The sequence below is a fragment of the Pristiophorus japonicus genome, chromosome 9 (genome assembly GCF_044704955.1).
Source record: "Pristiophorus japonicus isolate sPriJap1 chromosome 9, sPriJap1.hap1, whole genome shotgun sequence".
Taxonomy (NCBI): domain Eukaryota; kingdom Metazoa; phylum Chordata; class Chondrichthyes; family Pristiophoridae; genus Pristiophorus; species Pristiophorus japonicus.
The window spans coordinates 131,407,174-131,428,485 of NC_091985.1; the positions used below are offsets into that span (position 1 = coordinate 131,407,174).

Sequence of the window (21,312 nt, forward strand, 5' to 3'; positions counted from 1 at the left end):
ACTCCTATGGCAAGACATGATACACCAGCAGAATATCACGACGAGCCTGCAGGCTGGCTCTCTTGGGCAGCATCACGTATATTCTGGAGAAGGGAGGCTAACTTCATCCAGAATTATTGGCCTTCTAAGAACACAAGTAAGCCATTCGGCCCCTCGAGCATGCTCTGCCATTCAATAAGATTATGGCTGATCTGATCATGGACTCAGCTCCATTTCCCTGCTCGCTCCCTATAACCCTTTATTCCCTTATCGCTCAGAAATATGTCTATCTACGCCTTAAATATATTCAATGACCCAGCCTCCACAGCTCTCCGGGTCAGAGAATTCCATAGATTTACAACCTTCTGAGAGAAGAAATTTCTCCTCATCTGTTTTAAATGGGCGGCCCCTTATTCTGCAACTATGTGCCCTACATTTAGTTTCCCCTATGTGGAAATATCCTCTCTGCATCCACCTCGTCGAGCGCCCTCATTATCTTATAAGTTTCAATAAGATTACCTCTCATTCTTCTGAACTCCAATGTGTATAGGTCTAACCTACTCAACCTATCCTCATAAGTCAACCCCCTCATCTCCGGAATCAACCTAGTGAATCTTCCCTGAACAGCCTCCAATGCAAGTATATCGTTCCTTAAGTACAGAGACCAAAACTCATGCAATACTCTAGGTGTGGCCTTACCAATAACCTGTACAGTTGTAGCAGGAATTCTCTGCTATTATACTCTATCCCCTTGCAATAAAAGCCAACATTCCATTTACCTTCCTGATTACTTGCTGTGCCTGCATACTAACTTTTTGTGTTTCATGCACAAGAACCCCCAGGTCCCTCTGTACAGTAACACTTTGCGATTTTTCTCCATTTAAAATTGTAATTTGCTTTTCTATTTTTTTCTCCAAAGTGGACAACCTCACATTTTCACACATTATACTCCATCTGCCAGATTTTTGCCCACTCACTTAGCCTGCCTATATCCCTTTGCAGATTTTTTGTGTCCTCCTCACAATTTGCTTTCCCACCCATCTTTATATCATCAGCAAACTTGGCTATATTACACTCGGTCCCTTCATCCAAGTCATTAATATAGATTGTAAATAGTTGAGGACCCAGCACCGATCCCTGCGGCACCCCACTAGTCACTGTTTGTCAACTGGAAAATGACCCATTTATCCCGACTCTCTGTTTTCTGTTAGTTAGCCAATCCTCTATCCATGCTAATATATTACCCCCAGCCCCATGAGCTTTTATCTTGTGCAGTAACCTCTTATGTGGCATCTTATCGAATGCCTTCTGGAAATCCAAATACACCACATCCACTGGTTCCCCCTTATCCACCCTGTTGGTTACATCCTCAAAGAACTCCAGCAAATTTGTCAAACATGATTTCCCTTTCATAAAACCATGCTGACTCTGGTTGATTGAATCGTGCTTTTCCAAATGTCCCACTACTGCTTCCTTAATAATGGACTCCAGCATTTTCCCAACGACAGATGTTAAATTAACTGGTCTATAGTTTCCTGCCTTTTGTCGCCCTCCTTTTTTAAATAGGGGCATTACATTTGCAGTTGTCCAACCTCTCCAGAATCCAGGGAATTTTGGTAGATTACAACCAATGCATCCACTATCTCTGCAGCCACTTCTTTTAAGACCCTAGGATGTAAGGCATCAGGTCCAGGAGAATTGTTTGCCTTTAGTCCCATTATTTTACCTAGTACTACTTCATTAGTGATAGTGATTGTATTAAGTTTCTCCCTACCTATAGCCCCTTGATTATCCATTATTGGGATATTTTTAGTGTCTTCTACCATGAAGACCGATACAAAATATTTGTTTAATGTCTCTGCCATTTCCCTGTTCTCGATTATTAATTCCCCAGTCTCATTCTCCAGGGGACCAATATTTACTTTAGCCACTCTTTTTCTTTTTATGTACCTATGGAAACTCTTACTATCTGTTTGTATATTTTGTGGTAGTTTACTTTCATAATCTATCTTCCCTCTCTTAATCATTTTTTTAGCCGTTCTCTGCTGGCTTTTAAAAATGTCCCAATCCTCTGACATCCCACTAGTTCTGGAGCAGATGAACTCCCAATATGTGCTCCTAGTGTTTAAATTGTTCCATTTCTGGGCCAGAGCAATTGATTGGCATTGCATTAACAATTATCATGTTATTAAAAAGCTACTTACACTATTAATTACCAGATTTAATTTTCTGCAGTGAGTTTAATGGGCAATTAATGTGCAAATTCAGCAAGTTCTTAAAAATAATGGCGTGATAAGGGCGAGATGCTGTTTGCGCGAAGCAAATGGCGGAGAGGAGTAAATCCAACAGCAAGTTCTGAGATTCTTAACTCTCGGTGTATCTCTTTATCCCCTGAACTTGCTGGGTGATTTGCACATTAATAACAGGGTGTCATTTACATACGAACAATGACTGTCAGGTAAAGACCCTTGGGTCCATCGAGCCTGTGCCACACATTTACAATATCTTGTGTATCATAATATATGCTCTCCATCCCACCCGAAACCATGTGAGCTCCTGGGAGGGGCTAAAAACTAGATAAAGAACCCAGGCCAATTGAGGGGATGGGAGGAAATCTGGGAAATTCCTCTCCGACCTATCTAGGTGATCATAACTAGTCCAGGAGACTGAATTCCCTCCAGTACTTACCTTCTGTAAGAGGTGATCTCCGCCCCAGCCAGAAACAGATCCATCTCTGGCTTGACGGAATTCAGCGAATCGACGTCCACCACATGAGACGGCAGGAGATTTGGCGAGTTCGCCACACCAGCAGGAAACCTCCTCAATGGACAGAAAGTCATGGCACTGTGTCCACAATGTGTCCACTGCTTCCTCGCCAGCAGTACAAACTCTGTAAGTTATTCCTATATTACGGAGTGTCTTTTCAGGCTGTAGCATATCTAAGGGTTGAGGTGTGAAAGATAACGCATGGGTCCTGGTGTGATACCACATCTAGCAATAAATGGACTCCACTGGACTGCACAATACATAAGTGACAACATTGAAAGTGTGTAATATCCACTCTGGTCCATAAGTTATTTAAAGTGGAAATAAACTAGGAACCATATGGTGTTCTGTTTCTGTAACAGGGGTTAAGCAACTTTACTTTGCCTTCTAAGCATTAACTATCTTGTATTTGTGCATGTCACTGAAGAAGAATATGGCAGTGATTATGCAATAACTGTCATTCACTCCTCTGATTTTCTTTTTAAATATATTTTTTGTTGATACCGTAAAAACACCACAAAGCCTCTACTTGTGATCTATATACTTGAGTCTAGAAATGTTACTGTAGCGGTTGATTTGCCAGAAGTTATATTGGAATTGGATATGCTGTTCTAATGATAATCCAGTCTATGCCTTCTTGTTACCAATTTGACAACAAATGGGAAAACTATTTGATTAGTTACCCTTGTGAAAGTTTTTATAGTTCTGAGAGCCTCTAATTGTTCCTCATAACTATAACCTCTCATTTCTGTTATCATTCTTTGTTGCACCCTTTCTGTGGCTCTAATATCCTTCCTATAATGGAGTGCATCAAGCTGCATTCAATACTGAACTGTGGCCTAACAATTGTCTTGTGCTAATTCAACATCGCTTTCTTTTATACCCAATGCCTCTATGTATTAAACCAATAATTCATTTTGCCCTTTTTAGAGTAATTTTTACCTGTACTCCCACCATTGAAGATCTGTTTATGTGCACTCAGAGATCACTATGTTCCTTGACTCAGTTAACAATCTTCCTGTGGTAGTCTTCCTTTTCCCCCAAAATATATTACTTCACATTCTCTCTTTGTAATAAATTGCATGTGCATCCTATTTAGGCACTCCATTAACTTGTCCCTATATATAAAACCCAGATTCCTGTTTCGCTGGACTTTCTATCTAACTCTCATTTTTAAATATCGATGTATCTGTATTTCAATTTCTATCTGTTTCTCCATCTGTTGGGAATCATACTAGAATATATCTATTTTGATTGATTTTCCCAAAATGTAGTATTTCATATTTCTCTTCATTGAACTGCATCTACCACCTATTTGCCCACTCTACTGTCATTCTTTCTCAGTGTTGGCTGTGCCTTCTAATTTTGTATCTTGGGTCCCTTGCTTAGTCATAGATTCTGAAACAGATGGATATAGTCACAGCAACTCGCATAGGAATAAAGATGGGCACAAAACATTTAAATAATTAGTGACAAAGTTGGCATAGACACAGGCTGATAGATGCACTCACAGACCTAGAACAACGTCCAGATAGATATACACACATGTCCAAAATATAGCACAAAGCCACACACAGAAATAGGGATAGGCAGACATACATATACATAGTGAGAGATTGACACAGAGCCAAAGGCAGAGACTAATAGTATAAATTCACTTGAACACACACAAGAAATCAAACAAAGCATGTGGCCCATTGTTCTATTATTATTTGAAAACTAAGCAGTGATTATGCAGTATGTCATTCTCTGGGGTAGAAACTCATTATAACCCAGGAATGGGCGGTACCATTAGAAAAGTTAGAGAATTAGCACCAGGCGCTAATGCTTTAGATTGCACCCAAAATTAAGTCTCACTGCGCAAAGAAATGATTGGAGCGCTAATTCAAGCCTTAAAGCCCAAGCTCATTGGCATTAAACTCAAAGAGTGGACCACTAATCAGATGCAGTCTAATCGCAAGTCATCATTGCCACAGGCTTTTTCCCGTTCTTAAAGGGGAGGTCAGTTGATGGTGCAGAACTTCATTCTCAGCACAGCTGGCTGTGCAGCTGCCTCAGCAAGCAGCAGCAGGTGAAGTAGAAGGAGCCGGACTACTCAAGCAGCTGGAGCAATGGCAGATCCACGCCCCAGGGAGGCAGATCCCCTTCTGCGATCAAGCATTGGAGGCGTTGGTGTTCGCTGTGGAGAGACGGAGGGCGGTGCTCTACCCAGCAAATGGCAGGAGGCCCTCGCTGCAAGTCTTCCACACCATGTGGAGGGAGGTAGCACTGCACATCTCGGGTAGCACTGTGGTCCCCCAGGACCCACACACAGTGCTGGATTTTCCATGCGTCGCTGGATTCACCTTGCCCCGGTGCTACTGTATCAGCGCCCCGTTAATGCCAGCTCCTGGCACTAATGGGAGGGGTGAAGGAACTTGAAGTTTTCCCCCACTGTGTCACTGACTCCTCTGATTTTCTACTTAAATGTATTTTTTTGTTGATACTGTAAAGACAGAAAGAGGACAGGTGGAGCCAGGCATTCAAGCATAGACACCGGCGCACACACAGGCCAGAGACGAACATAGTTACAGACACATATGGACACAAAGTCAGGAACAGACAGATACACAGAAACACGGGCACATGCAGACACATTTTTAACGCATGTGCTGTTGTTAAAAATAAACACATGGAATGATATTACGGAACGTTTGTTACAACAGCCCTTGACCAGAAGTTAGTGGGTAGTACATCATGTTGCCTACTCTACCCATCTAGGGCTTATTTTTTTTTATAGACAGAATGTAGAGTAGGCTAATGAGGAAGAAAAATAACTTGTCTTTTCATTAATTCTTTGAAGAGAGTAATGCACTTCTACACCACGGCCAAAAATAGTATTGTACAAAATTGGAATAAGTTTTATTTAAACATAAACATCTGTTTGTGTTTGTATTGTGATCTCATTTTAGGGCCTGTTCCACGATGGAGCACTGACAGATCACACCCTAGTATTCCTGGCACACTCCTCAGTAAATTGGGCGAGAAGGCTCATGTGCACAATTCACGGGCACCACATTTTCTGATTTTGTAATTTAGTTGCCATTTGGAACCTTCATACAGAATATGTGAAAGCTTCATTGGAGCACTGAAATAATGTTAGCGAGTCCCATTCGAATTCAGTAGTGTTTCTCACCTCATCACTCTTTCAGCACTGTTCCTTTGGTTAAATCAGGTGCTGCTCAGATTTGCTGGTCTGGCCTAGTGAGGTTGAAATCTTGAAATTGTAACTGACAATTTAGGGCATCATGTTAATTTTTTGGGGGTGTTTTTTCCATATACCTCACATTATATTTGTGGAATAACTTGCTGCTGATGCTAGCAGCTGCATTTTTGCATTTCAAGCTGTAGATGATGGACACAGCTATATTTTATGGCTACTGGCAGGATGAGCAGTCAACTGCATGAACCCTCCATAAACTTGAATTCGTCCAAAATTTTGCTGCCCGTATCCTAAATCACACCAAGTTCCCGTTCACCCATGATCCCTGTGCTCGCTGACTTACGTTGGCTCCCGGTCTGGCAATGCCTCGATTTTAAAATTCTCATCCTTGCTTTTAAATCTCTCCATGGCCTCGCCCCTCCCTATCTCTGTATCTCCTCTAGAGCCTTCAACCCTCTGAGATCTCTGTGCACCTCCAATTCTGACCTCTTGCGCATCCCAGATTTTCTTCGCCCCACTATTGGCGGCCATGCCTTCAGCTGCGTAGGCCCTAAGCTCTAGAATTCCCTCCCTTAACCTCGCCATCTCCCTCTCTCTCATTTAAGTAAGGTGACCATACATCTCCGTTTTCCAGAGAAAGTCCCTGAATAAGTGTCCCCAGGCAAACAATGTCCCCGGAAGAGACCCTGGTTCACGAAACTTGTCCCCGAACACCCTAACTTTTAATTTCTTGTGTTGGAATATGACGTACAACACACATACACTGTACCGTTCACCCTAACTTGATTACACGTTTCCTTCCCGGGAGCCCCCTGTCAATCACGCCCACGGTGAGCACTGACTGGTCAAGAGGCCAGCCCTGGGGCAGGTTCAGCGGTGTAATGGGCTGTTCTATTGGTCAACATCCACGTCAATTGAGCGCCGAGAGACAGGGGAGGAGCCTCCAACGAGTTTGGCTACTCTCCCGATCCAGCTTCGCTCAACAACCCCCTTCTCCCTTTTTCTTCCCTGACCCCTTCCTTCGCTATGGGCTGTTCCCTCTGGTACAGCCTTCATCTTCACTCCCTCAAGTCCAAGGGGCGCAGACTTGAACGGATGTGGTGGACAACTGGTTTAGCCATTCACCGCCAGATCTGACTGGACCACATCAAGCATTATCTGGTCCTACTCTTGTCTGCTAACACTGCTCACTAGTCCACGATCATTCTGGAATCCAAAGATAACCCCTGGCTACTATTCTCTACTGCTAACCGTCTTCTTAATCCCCTCTCCCCTGTTTCCACCACACTCATCTCCAGCAACAACTGTGAGGAGATCATGGACTTCTTTGTCTCAAAGATTAAGACCATCCAATCATCTGCTTCTGCCACTGCCCTTCCTTCCCCTAGCCCACCGGACCAAACTTCCTCTGAGGTACCCCACTGCCCTAGCCGTGAACATGCATCTTTCTGATTGGATGGTCTCAATCTTTGAGACAAAGAAGTCCATGATTACCTCACACTTGTTGTTGGAGGTGAGTGTGGTGGAAACAGGGGAGAAGGGTTTAAGAAGACGTTTTTTTTTCCAGAATCTTTGTTTCCAGTAGTATGACGTCACATTCGTGGTAATTCTATGCATATTTGTTTTGCATTTGTAGTGTATATGTGTATATGTTAAAATATAGGCTGCTCAAAAAAATTTGCCTTGCTAGGCCGCGCAACCTTTATTTTCCATCCTGGCTACTTTGCTGTGCTTTGGGTCCCGGATTCGGTTTAGAAAATATGGTCACCCTATCTGTAAGACAAGCCTTAAAACCTACCCACCTGTCCTAAAATCTCCTTGTGTGGCTCGGTATCAAATTTTGTTTGATAATTGCCTTGGGATGGTTTAATATGTTAATGACACTATATAATTGCAAGTTGTTGTTATTGTTGTTGCATGTGCGGGAGAGTGAAGTGGTTCTGTTCTGTGCCCACTGGCCTGGGCAGACCTTCTCTACTTACTTAGCAAAGACACTGCAACTAGAAACAAGATTGAAAATTGTGATTTAAAAACAACTGTGTGTTTTCCGGCTGTCCAACGACGTAAACAGAACAGTTTCCAAAACATCAGCACTCTGAGGCATTATTGCAAAAGTATTTCTTGAAACAATTCTGTAATATAAATGCAGCAATTGCATGACCATGACAAAGGTATTTGCACCGAACTTGAAAACTGTAATTAGAATAGTTGCATTTGTATTGACTGCCACTAGACTAATAATCTGGCAGTAACATAATAGACTCCTATTCAAAAGACATTATAATCTTTTGCTCATGTTGTGGCTACCACGTCTAGGACTTATTTCCAGAGTATTTCACGGTAACAAAAGGTAAACATGCCTGAACTTGTGGTGATCGAAAGAACTGGTATGTAAATAGGAATTTCTGAAGATTGTAACGTACCTTAGTGGCAGTCATTTTGAATGCACACTGTTGATTGCAGTTGAAATAATATCATAAATTTTGCGATAAATCTGTTGCATGTTACTGACCCATCGAAACAGAGATTTTGCCATATGTCATAACTATTAGAAAAATCAAGCTGATTCCTTTGTTTGATTCATTGCGTATTACTGAAAGACACGATTTATTAATTTTAAACTTTCATTTCTGTTTTTGACACAGATGGAACTGACAACAGAACTCTTCACTATTTTCATTAATGATCTATATGTAGGTGTTGAGAGAATCACCTGAAAGTTTGCCCACAATACCAAGTTATGTGTGAGTGTTAGGACTACAGAGGATGCTCATAGCTGCAAGCAGATCTCAATGTGTTGGTTGATTGGGCCATGTTAGGGAATGGCATTTAACTTAGAAAAGTTCTATGTACATGGATGGGTCTAATGCTAAATACGCCTACACCCTGCAGGGAGCAGAACTGAAACCAGTGCTGAAAGAAAAAGATCTAAGTTATAGTGCATCACTCTCTAAAGGTTCACGATCAATGCCATGAAGCTATAGCTAAAGCAAACAGGTTTCTAGGTATCATATGGAATTCTATCAGCAACAGAAATGTTTTGGTCCATGAAGTTTTTTGTCTCTTAAGCATTCTTTTTTTGAAACCAATTTTACGCAGGTATTCTGTATTACTGCATCGCTCCCACTATTCGCCACCTTCATTGTGTGGAGATTGCACTAGCTCATGGAGCTGATGTTAACAGCTGTCCAGCTGATGGAAAGCCAGTCTTCTTGCTCGCCTGTGAACAGGCCGCAGCATGCAGCGAAATGTGTCTACAGATACTGGAGAAAGGTGCTGATCCAAATTCTAAATTTGAGGTAAGGATTGTAAAACTCGGACAGCCAGTTGGTGATGGATAGAAGACTAGAGCCTACTCTTTAGTTGCTTACAAGTCTTTATTTACAGAGACACACATTACATACGGTGTACGCGCCCCCCCCCCCACATTCCCAACCCCACACCCCCACCCTCGTCCCATTCAGCCCATTGTGCCTGTGCCGGCTCTTTGGTAGAGCTATCCAATTAATCCCACACCCCTGCTCTTTCCCCATAGCCTTGTAAAAAAAAAATGGCCCTCAAATATTTATCCAATTCTCTTTTGAATGTTACTATTGAATCTGCTTCCATTGCACTTTCAGGCAGTGCATTCCAGATCACAACTCACTGCATAAAAAAGGTTTCCTCATGTCACCACAATCGGATCCCACCCCCCCCCCATCCCCTCCCCGCCCCGCACACTGACCTCCCATCTCTGCCCCCGATCTGTCTCTGATCTTCCAACCCGCTAAGCCACGCTGTGCCCAGGTCTCTGCCCGCTCGCAATCACTACCCCAGCTGCAGGCTCTCTACCTGCTCCTGGGCTGCAGCCTTTTCTGCAATGTTCCCCGCCTGAGCCTGTCAATCAGGTAGGCTTCCGCGCTGCAATCCTGTTGAAAGAACACCGCGCATGTTAAAACTCCACACTGTTTGGAAAAATCAGGATTCCCAGATCACAACAACTCGTTCCCGGATTCCCGGGTTTCCCGAGCCCCAGTAAAGATTGGGGCTTTGGATTCAGAAACACAATTTAAATTAGTCAAACTTGGAATAGACACCTGGACAGAGTAATGGTCGTGAAAACTATGGAATCGTTTAAGAAACAATTAAATGTAGCAGTGGAAGAATTCTAACGTCTTCTAAATAGATGAATTAAGATGGACTGAAGGGCCTTCTTAATAAATTATTTTGCGATCTTGCACACCCATTGTTTTTCTTCCAGTATGCAGTAACTTGCAAATATCTGTGTTGGATTTCTCCTGCCACTGTTCATTTCCAGATTTTATCCAATTCCTTTTGTAAGTCCTTGGCTGCTTTATCAGACTTGACTGACCTTCCCCCATCCCTTTTGAGAAGGAGTATGTTCATGACCAATTACTGATCCTCAGTAATTTTTATCACAGATCACTACCCCCTTAACATGCATATTATGGAGTGATTTTATGGTTGATATATATATCAAGACAGTGTCCATTTGACCGTGTTTGTACATGTTGCTCCATCTTTCTCATGGTGTTGCTCCATCTCTTTCATAGTGCTGCTCCTAGCTCTTACTTCCCATTGCTGCTTTTAGGTAATGAACACTGTGGAAAGGGATTCCCACAAGAACGTAAGAAATAGGAACAGGAGTCGGCCATATGGCCCCTCGAGCTTGCTCCGCTATTCAATAGAACATGGCTGATCTTTGACCTCAACTCCACCTTCCAGCCCATTCTGCATATCCCTGGATTCCCTTAGAGTCCTGAATTCTATCGATCTCTATCTTAACTATACTCGACCACTGTGGGTCCACAGCCCTCTGGGGTAGAGAATTCCAAAGATTCACAACCCTCTGAGTGAAGAAACTTCTGCTCAACTCAGTCCTAAATGGCCAACCCCAACATCAGAAATGGTCATCTGAAGTAGTATCATTCAACCCCCTGGAGCAGCAGCAGCAGGAGCTATAAACTGGGAGAGGTGGAGAGGACCAAGATGGGAGGAAGGAGAATACCAGTGTAAACTGAGGGGAAGCTGAGTGGAGGGATATCCAGCATACGATGGTGGGGGAAAGCACACGAAAGGCAGTGACAAATGGGGTCAGAGACGAGAGAAAGTGAAACTATGAATGGAGTGGGGAAGAACAGTGACAATTTTAACTGAGAGTCTTAAAGATTTTTTGAGGATATTACACTGGATAGAGAACTGGTTGGCAGACAGGAAGCAGAGAGTCGGGATAAACGGGTCCTTTTCAGAATGGCAGGCAATGACTAGTGGGGTGCCGCAGGGCTCAGTGCTGGGACCCCAGCTATTTACAATATACATCAGTGTAATATCTCCAAGTTTGCAGATGACACTAAGGTGGGTGGCGGTGTGAGCTGTGAGGGGGACGCTAAGAGGCTGCAGGTTGACTTGGACAGGTTAGGTGAGTGGGCAAATGCATGGCAGATGCAGTATAATGTGGATAAATGTGAAGTTATCCACTTTGGGGGCAAAAACACAAAAACAGAATATTATCTGAATGATGGCAGATTAGGAAAAGGGGAGGTGCAACGAGACCTGGGCGTCATGGTTCATCAGTCATTGAAAGTTGGCATACAGGTACAGCAGGCGGTGAAGAAGGCAAATGGTATGTTGGCCTTCATAGCTAGGGGATTTGAGTTTAGGAGCAGGGAGATCTTCCTGTAGTTGTACAGGGCCTTGGTGAGGCCTCACCTGGAATATTGTATTCAGTTTTGGTCTCCTAATCTGAGGAAGGACGTTCTTGCTATTGAGGGAGTGCAGCGAAGATTCACCAGACTGATTCCAGGGATGGCTGGACTGACATATGAGGAGAGACTGGATCAACTGGGCCTTTATACACTGGAGTTTAGAAGGATGAGCGGGGATCTCATAGAAACATACAAGATTCTGACGGGACGGGACAGGGTAGATGTGGGTAGATTGTTCCAATGTTGGGGAAGTCCAGAACCAGGGGACACAGTCTTAGGATAAGGGGTAGGCCATTTAGGACTGAGATGAGGAGAAACTTCTTCACTCAGAGAGTTGTTAACCTGTGGAATTCCCTGCCGCAGAGAATTGTTGCTGCCAGTTCATTGGATATATTCAAGAGGGAGTCTATCGACGTAACTGACATCCCTCATCCCTGGAACCATTCTCGTAAATCTTTTCTGCACCCTCTCTAAGGTCCTTCCTAATGGTGGTGTCCAAAATTGGACACAATACTCCAATGTTGTGGCAGTCTGGCTCAGGAAGCCTACTCCCCTATAGTGAGGGGGCAAGGGAGGGTTTCAGGTTGACAGTTGCATGGGTAGGGATATGGCAGTAGACCTACTCACCCGATTTTCCTTCATTTTTTGTTGTACTGATTTGAGGTGCAAAGCGAAGGAAAATCTGGGCCGTTATTTGGTCCGTTTTCCTGTATTTGGAAATCTACAGTGAATGTGGGAACTGCATTTTTTCATCATGAAATAGAAGGTACTTTATTTTGGTTACATTGAAATGTGCTGCATAGGCTAATTTAGTGATCCCACACCTCAAGCCATGTTCACAGGGAGCATTTCACACGTCAGAATCAGGGACACAATGTTGTAATCCCATCTGACACATTCTCCTCTTGAGTGCAGTTTCTCCACTGCAAGTGTAAGATCATATAATGTGCCCTTATTTGTCATTCTGGGAATTAATTATTTTTCTTTATATTTAAATCCTTCTCCCAGTAGCAGCAGAAAAAAAATTGCCTAATAGAAAATAGGGGATTTGAAGCATGTCTTATTAAGCGTAGGATCATTCTCAATCAGTGCCATCGGCAGCAGATTGTAGTCCTTCTGAATATTGTCCCATCCCTATCTTGTCACAATTGGTAGTGCAGTTTCTAAAAGGGCCTGGGAACATTCTGCACTGGAAAGATGAAATTTTACTTTAAAAATGGTGTATTCTGGTGAAATGTAAACATTTTTATAGCTCACAGTTGACAAGATGTTTTAATCTTAAGAGGAAAAGCAAGGAAGCCCACCTTCCCCAAAGGTGACCCAAGAAATGTCAAACCTCCTGTGGTGGAGTGAGAACCCATCAAATTTCGGCTGAGTCCAGGACAATGGACTACTTTAGGAAATGTATGTTCTAGTTTTCTCTGGATCCCTTTCTGGTTGTTGGCATACCAAGGGCGTAATGTCATTGATTATAATTCATGAAGACACTGATCAGGAATTTTACATTGATCACCAAACCCTATTCCTATCTTGTGATTAGTTGTTTAGTACATACTAATATGTAATAATTTAACCTCATTGTAGACCACAGGTAACAAAGTTAAACCCCTTTGTTGATTGAGCTTGATAAATCTTTTCACATTTGATTTACTTTTGTAGGCAACAGGTCACACTGCTTTAATGGAAGCAGCAAGAGAAGGAGCAATCGAGGTTGTATGTGCTATACTGGAGAAAGGATGTGAGGTTAATCTTCTACAAATTGATCGGTTCAACGCTGCACATTTTGCTGCTCAAGGGGGATTCTTTGAGGTACAAAACTCAAAACATTATAAAAACCCACTGATGTTACTACTTTGGTCACTGAATGTCAATAGTTCTTTTGTAGCACCTGCATTAACTTTTAAAATTAATGCGGATTATTATTACTTTAAAAATCTTGGAATTTTTATCATAATAGAGAAATTTGACATTCCAAAAATATAAAATGAATTTTTTAGGGCCAGAGAGGTTGTTCAGCAGTAATTGTGACTTAGTACACCATTAAAAAAATTAGTTACACCTCTTAAACAAGGCTTAATTTTTTTTAAGGGTTTTTACAGCGAGAATAGAGTGTAAAAAGCTGAAGCTCACATCAATTCGCTGTGTTGATTAAATCTGCGAGTACTACAACAGCGCATCCTGTGGAGGAGCGAGGAATCACTGATGGCAACTTTGTTTTTTCCATGTTTAACTGCACATGTGCTGATGCCAGAAGTTGCCGTCGGTTTTACAGAGTAATGATGGTGAGCGCTGACAGTTTCACCGTCATTTCAACTTCAAATTCCAGACCGATAAGGTTTCTTTTTAAATACGTGCTCGCTTCTAAACTTTGTAGTAAGTTAAATAAGTGCTATCTTCATTTTGTAGTAATATTGAAGGACCCAGGAAGTCAAATGTAATTTTTGCTATATAGCGCTGAATCATAAAAATGCTGCAAGACAGAAACTCTCCATTTGGCCCATCACGTCTGTGCTAGTGTTTTTCTTCACATGAACTACCTAATCTGATCTCACATTACTGCTAGCTCCTCGTACTCATTTATAGTCCTCTTTTCAAGCAACTATCTAATTCCCTTTTTAAATAATCTATTAACTCTGCTTCAACAGCACAGTTTTGGTTTCCACATTGTAGGAAGCATTTAAGCCTTGGAAAAGGTGCACTGTAGATTCAAAAGAAAAGAAAGAAAGACTTGCATTTATATAGCGCCTTTCACGATCATCAGACATCTCAAAGTGCCTTACAGCCAATGAAGTATTTTTGGAGTGTCACTGTGGGAAATGCAGCAACCAATTTGTGCACGCAAGCTCCCACAAACAGCAATGTGATAATGACCAGATAATCTGTTTTTGTTATGTTTGAGGGATAAATATTGGTCAGGACAGCAAGGATAACTCCCCTGCTCTTCTTCAAAATAGTGCCATGGGATCTTTTATGTCCACCTGAGAGAGCAGACAGGGCTGCACTGCAGTGTCAGCCTAGATTTATGATCCCACAACCTTCTGACTCGGAGGCGATTGTGCTACCCACTGAGCCACAGTTGATTCACTGGAATGTTAACAAGGATGAGGGTTCAAGTTATTAAAAGAGGCTTGATAAGTTAAATATATTTTTCAGTTGAACTGAAGGGGTTAAAAGGTGACTTGCTAGAGGTTTTCAAGATTATAGAGTTATGACAAACTAAATAATGATAGATTGCTTCCACTGGCCAGTGGGGTGGTATTGAGAGGATACATATTTAAGATCTTGAACTTAGTCATTGCTTGGCGTAAAAATGGGGAGATCCGCCATCGACCTGAAAGAGGTCAACAGGACCATCATCCCCGACAAGTACCCTCTTCCTACCATCGACAAACTGTCTTCAGAATTCCACGGCTCAATAGTTTTTACGAAACTCGACATGCGCCACAGTTACCTGCAAATAGCCCAAGCGGAGGACAGCAAACCGCTCACGGCATTCACGATGCATGATGGTCTGTATCAGTATCGACGCATGCCCTATGGACTATCTTCTTCAGAAGATTGTCACTACTATGCTAGCAGGTATAGAGGGAGCCCTCAATCTGCTTGACGATATCGTCGTCCGTGGACAGACAATGGAAGAACATGACCAGCGGCTTCATGCAGTTATGGCTAGACTTGCTACACGTAACATTACACTTAATGCCAATAAGTGTACATTTGCTGCTGGAGAAATGAACTTTCTGGGCTACAGAGTCACAGCACAAATTGATGTGATCCAGCGAATGCAGGAGGCTACCTACGTTAAAGAACTTTCATCATTCCTCGGCACTTGCAACTTCTATCTGAAGTTCGTCCCGCTCTACGGCACATTGCCGAACCACTTCGCAAATTGCAGCGCAAGGACATCCCTTGGAAATGAACACATTCCCAGGCTCAGGCATTCACCACGCTTAAGGAGAAAATCACATCCCCTCCTCCCCTCGCGCACTTTGATCCGAATGCTACTACATACGTCACCACGAATGCATCAGGCATTGCCATGGGTGCTGTGCTCTCGCAATGGATTGACGGCCTGGAACGCCCAGTCACCTTCGCCTCTCGCATGCTCTCATCTGCAGAATGTAAATACTCTACAGGGGAACGCAAAGCACTTGCTTGCATCTATGCATGTGAACACTGGCAGGAAATTTACCCTTTGTACAGATCACCAAACACTAACTACGGTACTTGCTACAACTGGACCTGGGCACAGACCACTACGAATTAGCCTTACACTAAACATCCGTAAGACAAAGGTCCTCCACCAACCTGGCCCCGCCACACAGCACTGCACCCCTGTCATCAAAATCCAAGGCGCGGCCTTGGACAATGTGGACCACTTTCCATACCTTTGGAGCCTACTATCAGCAAGGGCAGACTTCGATAACGAGGTCCAACACCACCTCCAGTGCGCCAGCGCAGTCTTCGGTCGCCTGAGGAAGAGAGTGTTTGAGGATCAAGCCCTCAAATCCAGCACCAAGCTTATGGTCTACAGGGCTGTAGTGAATGCCGCCCTCCTGTATGGCTCAGAGATGTGGACCATATACAGCAGACACCTCAAATCGCTGGAGGAATACCACCAACGATATCATCGCAAGATCCTGCACATCCCCTGGGAGGACAGACGCACCAACGTCAGTGTTGTCGACCAGGCCAACATCCCCAGCATCGAAGCACTGACCACACTCGACCAGCTCTGTTAGGCGGGCCACATTGTCCGCATGCCCGACACAAGACTCCAAAGCAAGTGCTCTACTCGGAACTCCTACACGGCAAGCGAGCCCCAGGTGGGCAGAGGAAACGTTTCAAGGACACCCTCAAAGCCTCCTTGATAAAGTGCAACGTTCCCACCGACACCTGGGAATCCCTGGCCAAAGACCTCCCTAAGCGGAGGAAGAGCATCCGGGAGAGCACTGAGCACCTCGTCCCCGAGAGCATGCAGAAAACAAGTGCAGGCAGCGGAAGGAACGTGCGGCAAACCAGTCCCACCCACCCTTTCCTTCAACAACTGTCTGGCCCACCTGTGACAGAGACTGTAATTCCCGTATTGGACTGTTCAGTCACCTGAGAACTCACTTTTAGAGTGGAAGCAAGTCTTCCTCGATTTCGTGGGATTGCCTATGATGATTTGTTACAGCTCACAGGATGGGCATTAGGACCCCGCGGGAGCTATTCACAGTTGCTGTATTCATTCTGGTTCATGCCGGTTTGGGGACACCATTTTGGGTTGTGGTATAAAGCACATGGTTTACGTTACTTTTCTCCTGGCTCACTTTGTCAGTTATTTACGCGTACACAACATCCTCTATGAATTTTATACATTTCATTGAGATCACCGCTGGAGACTATAGCCCCATTCTACTTCTATGGCAGAATCATGGGGGAAGGGTGGGAACGGGAGGATGGCAGGGTGGAGGGGGGAGCTATGGGTGGCAGCGGAAGTCCTGCCTCACTGGAAAGAGGAAAATACTGCTCACATCTCTAAAAATAATTCAGCTAGCAAACAACAATCATGTGGAGCTAATTTGACTCCGTTGTGGATATATAGCCTGCTCTTAATCACACAACTTGTGAGCGCAGCGCCAAAAATCTACTTCATTGCAATGGAGCGCAAGAAAATATTACTTTGCAAATAGTATTTCAAGAAATATTATGCAGGATTTATTAGCTGGTATCTATCTCGATGTGATTTTGTTGCTAACAGAAATGTATACTTTGTCAACGTGATGACCCATCTTGATTTGTGTCACCCCTTCCCTGGGTTGAATTATTTACACAGACATAAGAAGGGAATAGAAAATTAATTTACGTGTTAGCCCAGTTAGAAACCGCTCTCTTTAACCTGTATTTGTAATAAACTGCCACAGTGCCATCACAGATGCTGTTATTATGATAGAAATAATTTGAAAATGAAGAAAAAAAAGTAGGAAAGGAAAGAGGATGAGATTGACTGCTATTTTCTGACGCATGTGTCTCCCTTTTAGATCATTCAAGCCTTGATTGCTTATGATTGTGATATTAACGTGATTAACATGGATGGAAACACGGCGTTACATCTTGCAGCAATAGGAGGCTTTGTTGACTGCGCCAAGTTTTTGGCACAAAGAGGTATAGTTGTAAAGTTCATAAGGCAAGGAAGTGGTTCCCACAGAATCTTCTGTTCTTATATTTCAGTTGTGACACCATCTAAATTGCACTTATTCACACTTGATAATGTTATGGTAAAAATTCCAGGCTCCAAACTTTCAAATATGTGCATTTTTACCACGTTAAATGCGTTATATAAATGTATGTTGTTTTATATATCTTATATATAAATATATATATAAAATGGTGTGTACCATCTACAAGATACACTGCAGCAACTCACCAAGGCTTCTTTGGCAGCACCTCCCAAACCTGCGACCTATACCACCTAGAAGGAGAAGGGCAGCAGGTGCATGGGAACACCGTCACCTTCAAGTCACACACCATCCTGACTTGGAAGTATATTGCTGTTCCTTCATCGTCGCTGGGTCAATATCCTGGAACTCCCTCCCTGTGGGAGTACCTTCACCCCACAGACTGCAGCAGTTCAAGAAGATGGCTTGCCACCACCTTCTCGAGGGCAATTAGGGATGGGCTTGCCAGCTACGCCCACATCCCAGGAACGAATTAAAAAAAAAATATTTCCAAACCTAGATGTGAGAAGATTGTAATCGACACTATAATATTTAGATTACGTTGAGTGATTGTTTCCAAATTTTGGCCTCTAATTTAAGCACATGAAATTAATTCAGGGTGCTTTGGCTGCTGCAATCCTCGAGGGGACAGTCAGAGTACCTGTTCTGTTTAAGTTGGTCGGCCCTTTTACTATGCCTTAAAGGTGCAGCGTACCTATATTCAAAAAGGAGTTAGATGAAGTCCTTACTACTAGGGGGATCAAGGGGTATGGCAGGAATGGGGTGCTGAAGTTGCATGTTCAGCCATGAACTCATTGAATGGCGGTGCAGGCTAGAAGGGCCGAATGGCCTACTCCTGCACCTATTTTCTATGTTTCTATGTTTCTATGTCTGAAAGCTCACGAGGCCTGTCCGATTTTAATATCTGAAACTGGTCTCCCACCCAGAGCAGGTGGGAATGACTGATCATAGAATGATACATGATAGAAGGCGGCCATTCGGCCCATCTTTGAAAGAGCTATCCAATTAGTCCCACTCTCCACTACCCTTTCCCCACAGCCCTGCAAATCTTTCCCCTTCAAGTATTTATCCAATTCCTATTTGAAAGTTATTATTGTAACTGTTTCCGCCACCCTTTCAGGCAGTGTTTTCCAGATCGTAACAACTTCAAAGCAGATGGGAGCGGGAATAGGAGTGGGAAGCAGTCACCACTGGGGACCCAAGGAAACGGTCCCTGACATACAATAAATTGTTGTTGGGAGGTGGGAGCGGGGGAACTATGGGGTGTTCCAGTGTAATGAGGGCTAGGACAGAGGAGCCCAAGGATTCTTTCCAGGGCCCAGAAGAGCTCTTCGGCTCCTTCTAACCCCCAAGGCAACCTCCTGAGTACTAAAAAATATTACTAAGCAAGGCCTGTTCTGGCCACTCTCCTGTGTCCCACCAGGTTTTTCTGCCAGCTTTGATACCAGGCCATGACTTTTAAATTTAAATTAGGCAACTTCAAAGTTAGCAAAGATAAAATGCTACCGGGTGGAAACATAGCTTCATCAGAAGGAGAGCATTCAGCCCACCGTGCCTCTGCCCCGCTCATAGAAGGAGCATGAGTGCTCCTCAGGGCCTCCCCTGTCCCATCCCTCACTACAATGGAACCCCACACAATGCACCCCACCCCACACCAAGTATTTCCTGTTTGTCAGGGACTGTTTCCTTGGGTCCCCAGCAGTGGCTCCTTCCCGCTCCTATTCTTGCTCCCGCCTGCCCACCTTGAAGTTATTATGATCTGGAATGCGCTGCCTGAGAGGGCGGTGGAAGCAGATTCAATAAGAACTTTAAAAAGGGAATTGGCTAACTACATGCAGTAGGAGCCTTGTCCGACTTCAAAGTTGGCAAAGATAAAAATGATGCCAGGTACGAACATAGATTCATACGAAGGGGGCTTTTCAGCCCATCATGCCTGTGGCTGGGCTCTTTGACAGAGCTATCCGATTTGTCCCACTCTCCTGCTCTTTCCCCACAGTCGTGCACAGTTTTCCTTTTCAATTAGTATCCAGAGTAATCTCAGGCCAGCACATCTCTCACGCTCCGCTCCTGCTGGAACTATTCTAGGCTAATCTCAAAGGCTTGCCAGAAGATTGTACTCAGTACTAAAGTGGCTTCGATGTAGCCATATGGATCATAATGCCTGGAAAATGCAGCGGTGCCCACTGACTTATATGCCTGAATTGCCAATTTGCGTTACCATAGTGCAAATTTCTCAAATACATCTAACAGAATCAGTTGCATTGGTTGTCTTGAACGAATATACAGCCTATCGATCCTCAGTATGAAGGCGAAACAGCAAGGAGAGGATAATGAAGGAAGATACATGGAAGTTTGTTGCAATGCACAGCTTGTAATTCCTTTTTTCATTTGACTCTTTGGCTTTTTTCTTAGGGAGCAACCCCAAAATTAAAAACTTGCAGCAAAAGACTCCAGGAGCAGCAGCCAAAGCAAATGGTCACAAAGCCGTGGCGAAAGAACTACGCAAGGCGGAGCGTCTCTTTAATAAATATAACAAATCCCAAATCAAAAATCCCAATGCACCCTGGGCTATCCGGCTCTATGACTGGTCCATATATCATGAGCTTGCTCTTCGGAATACATTTGCAACAATGGACAGGGGAGATGGCACGCTTACCAGAGAAGATTTTATTGCAATTCTTCAGGAAAAGAATGTACCAATGCAGGAAGAAGAGTTAACGGCACTAATGGTTGCACATGACAAAGCTCGCACTGGAGTTATTGACATCAATGAGTTCTTCAAAGGTACCAAATACCTCACAAAGGTTTACCTTATGGCCTCATATGAACCCAAGAAAAAGAGAAAGAAAGCTAAGCGGAGCAAGAAGGGCAAATTAAGTATACCAATACCAATTTGTACTCTTCCAGAAGAATATATCATTCGACGGGAAGATGGAGGCCCACCAGAGTTTATGATTGAAAACTTTAAGAATTTTACGGATGCAAATCGATTTTACCGTGATAAGCCACCAGAACATCCACTGCAGGATGACTCTGCGTGGTACTTGGAGAAACCAGAGAAAGTATATACAAATATTAACTACGCAGTGAAAGCAGAAGATATGCAATCTTTAAAGAAAGCATTTTTTCAGGGAGTACCGGTCAATGTGCAGGACAAATATTTTGCAACGCCACTTATGGCAGCATGCGAAGATGGAAATTTTACACTTGCCAAATACCTAGTGGAAAATAAGTAAGTCTGACTCTCTTCTGGATGATCTGGAATTTTTTTTCATTGATGCTATGTATATTTTTCTCCAAACCTGCAAATACACTTCAGGCAGGTTTTCATCGTATGCAGTGGGTTCAGGAGGAAAAAAAATTGGGTGGCCAGCTGTTCATCTTCTCCTCGCTATCTGATGCTGCATTTGCAGTTTGCAGCTGGATATGTTCGGGGTAC

The 21,312-nt window shown here is 43.5% G+C and overlaps 1 protein-coding gene across 3 annotated transcripts in view; it reads left to right on the forward strand.

Moving 5' to 3' along the window:
- ankef1a (ankyrin repeat and EF-hand domain containing 1a) overlaps window positions 1-21,312 on the forward strand; it is a 67,730-nt gene that overhangs the window by 14,882 nt on the left and 31,536 nt on the right. For all 3 annotated transcript variants that reach the window (XM_070889853.1, XM_070889856.1, XM_070889854.1), the window contains 4 exons: window positions 9,047-9,246; window positions 13,312-13,461; window positions 17,676-17,799; window positions 20,286-21,105. In XM_070889853.1, coding sequence (XP_070745954.1) covers window positions 9,047-9,246; window positions 13,312-13,461; window positions 17,676-17,799; window positions 20,286-21,105 — 1,294 coding nt within the window. The remainder of the gene's footprint in view (window positions 1-9,046; window positions 9,247-13,311; window positions 13,462-17,675; window positions 17,800-20,285; window positions 21,106-21,312) is intronic.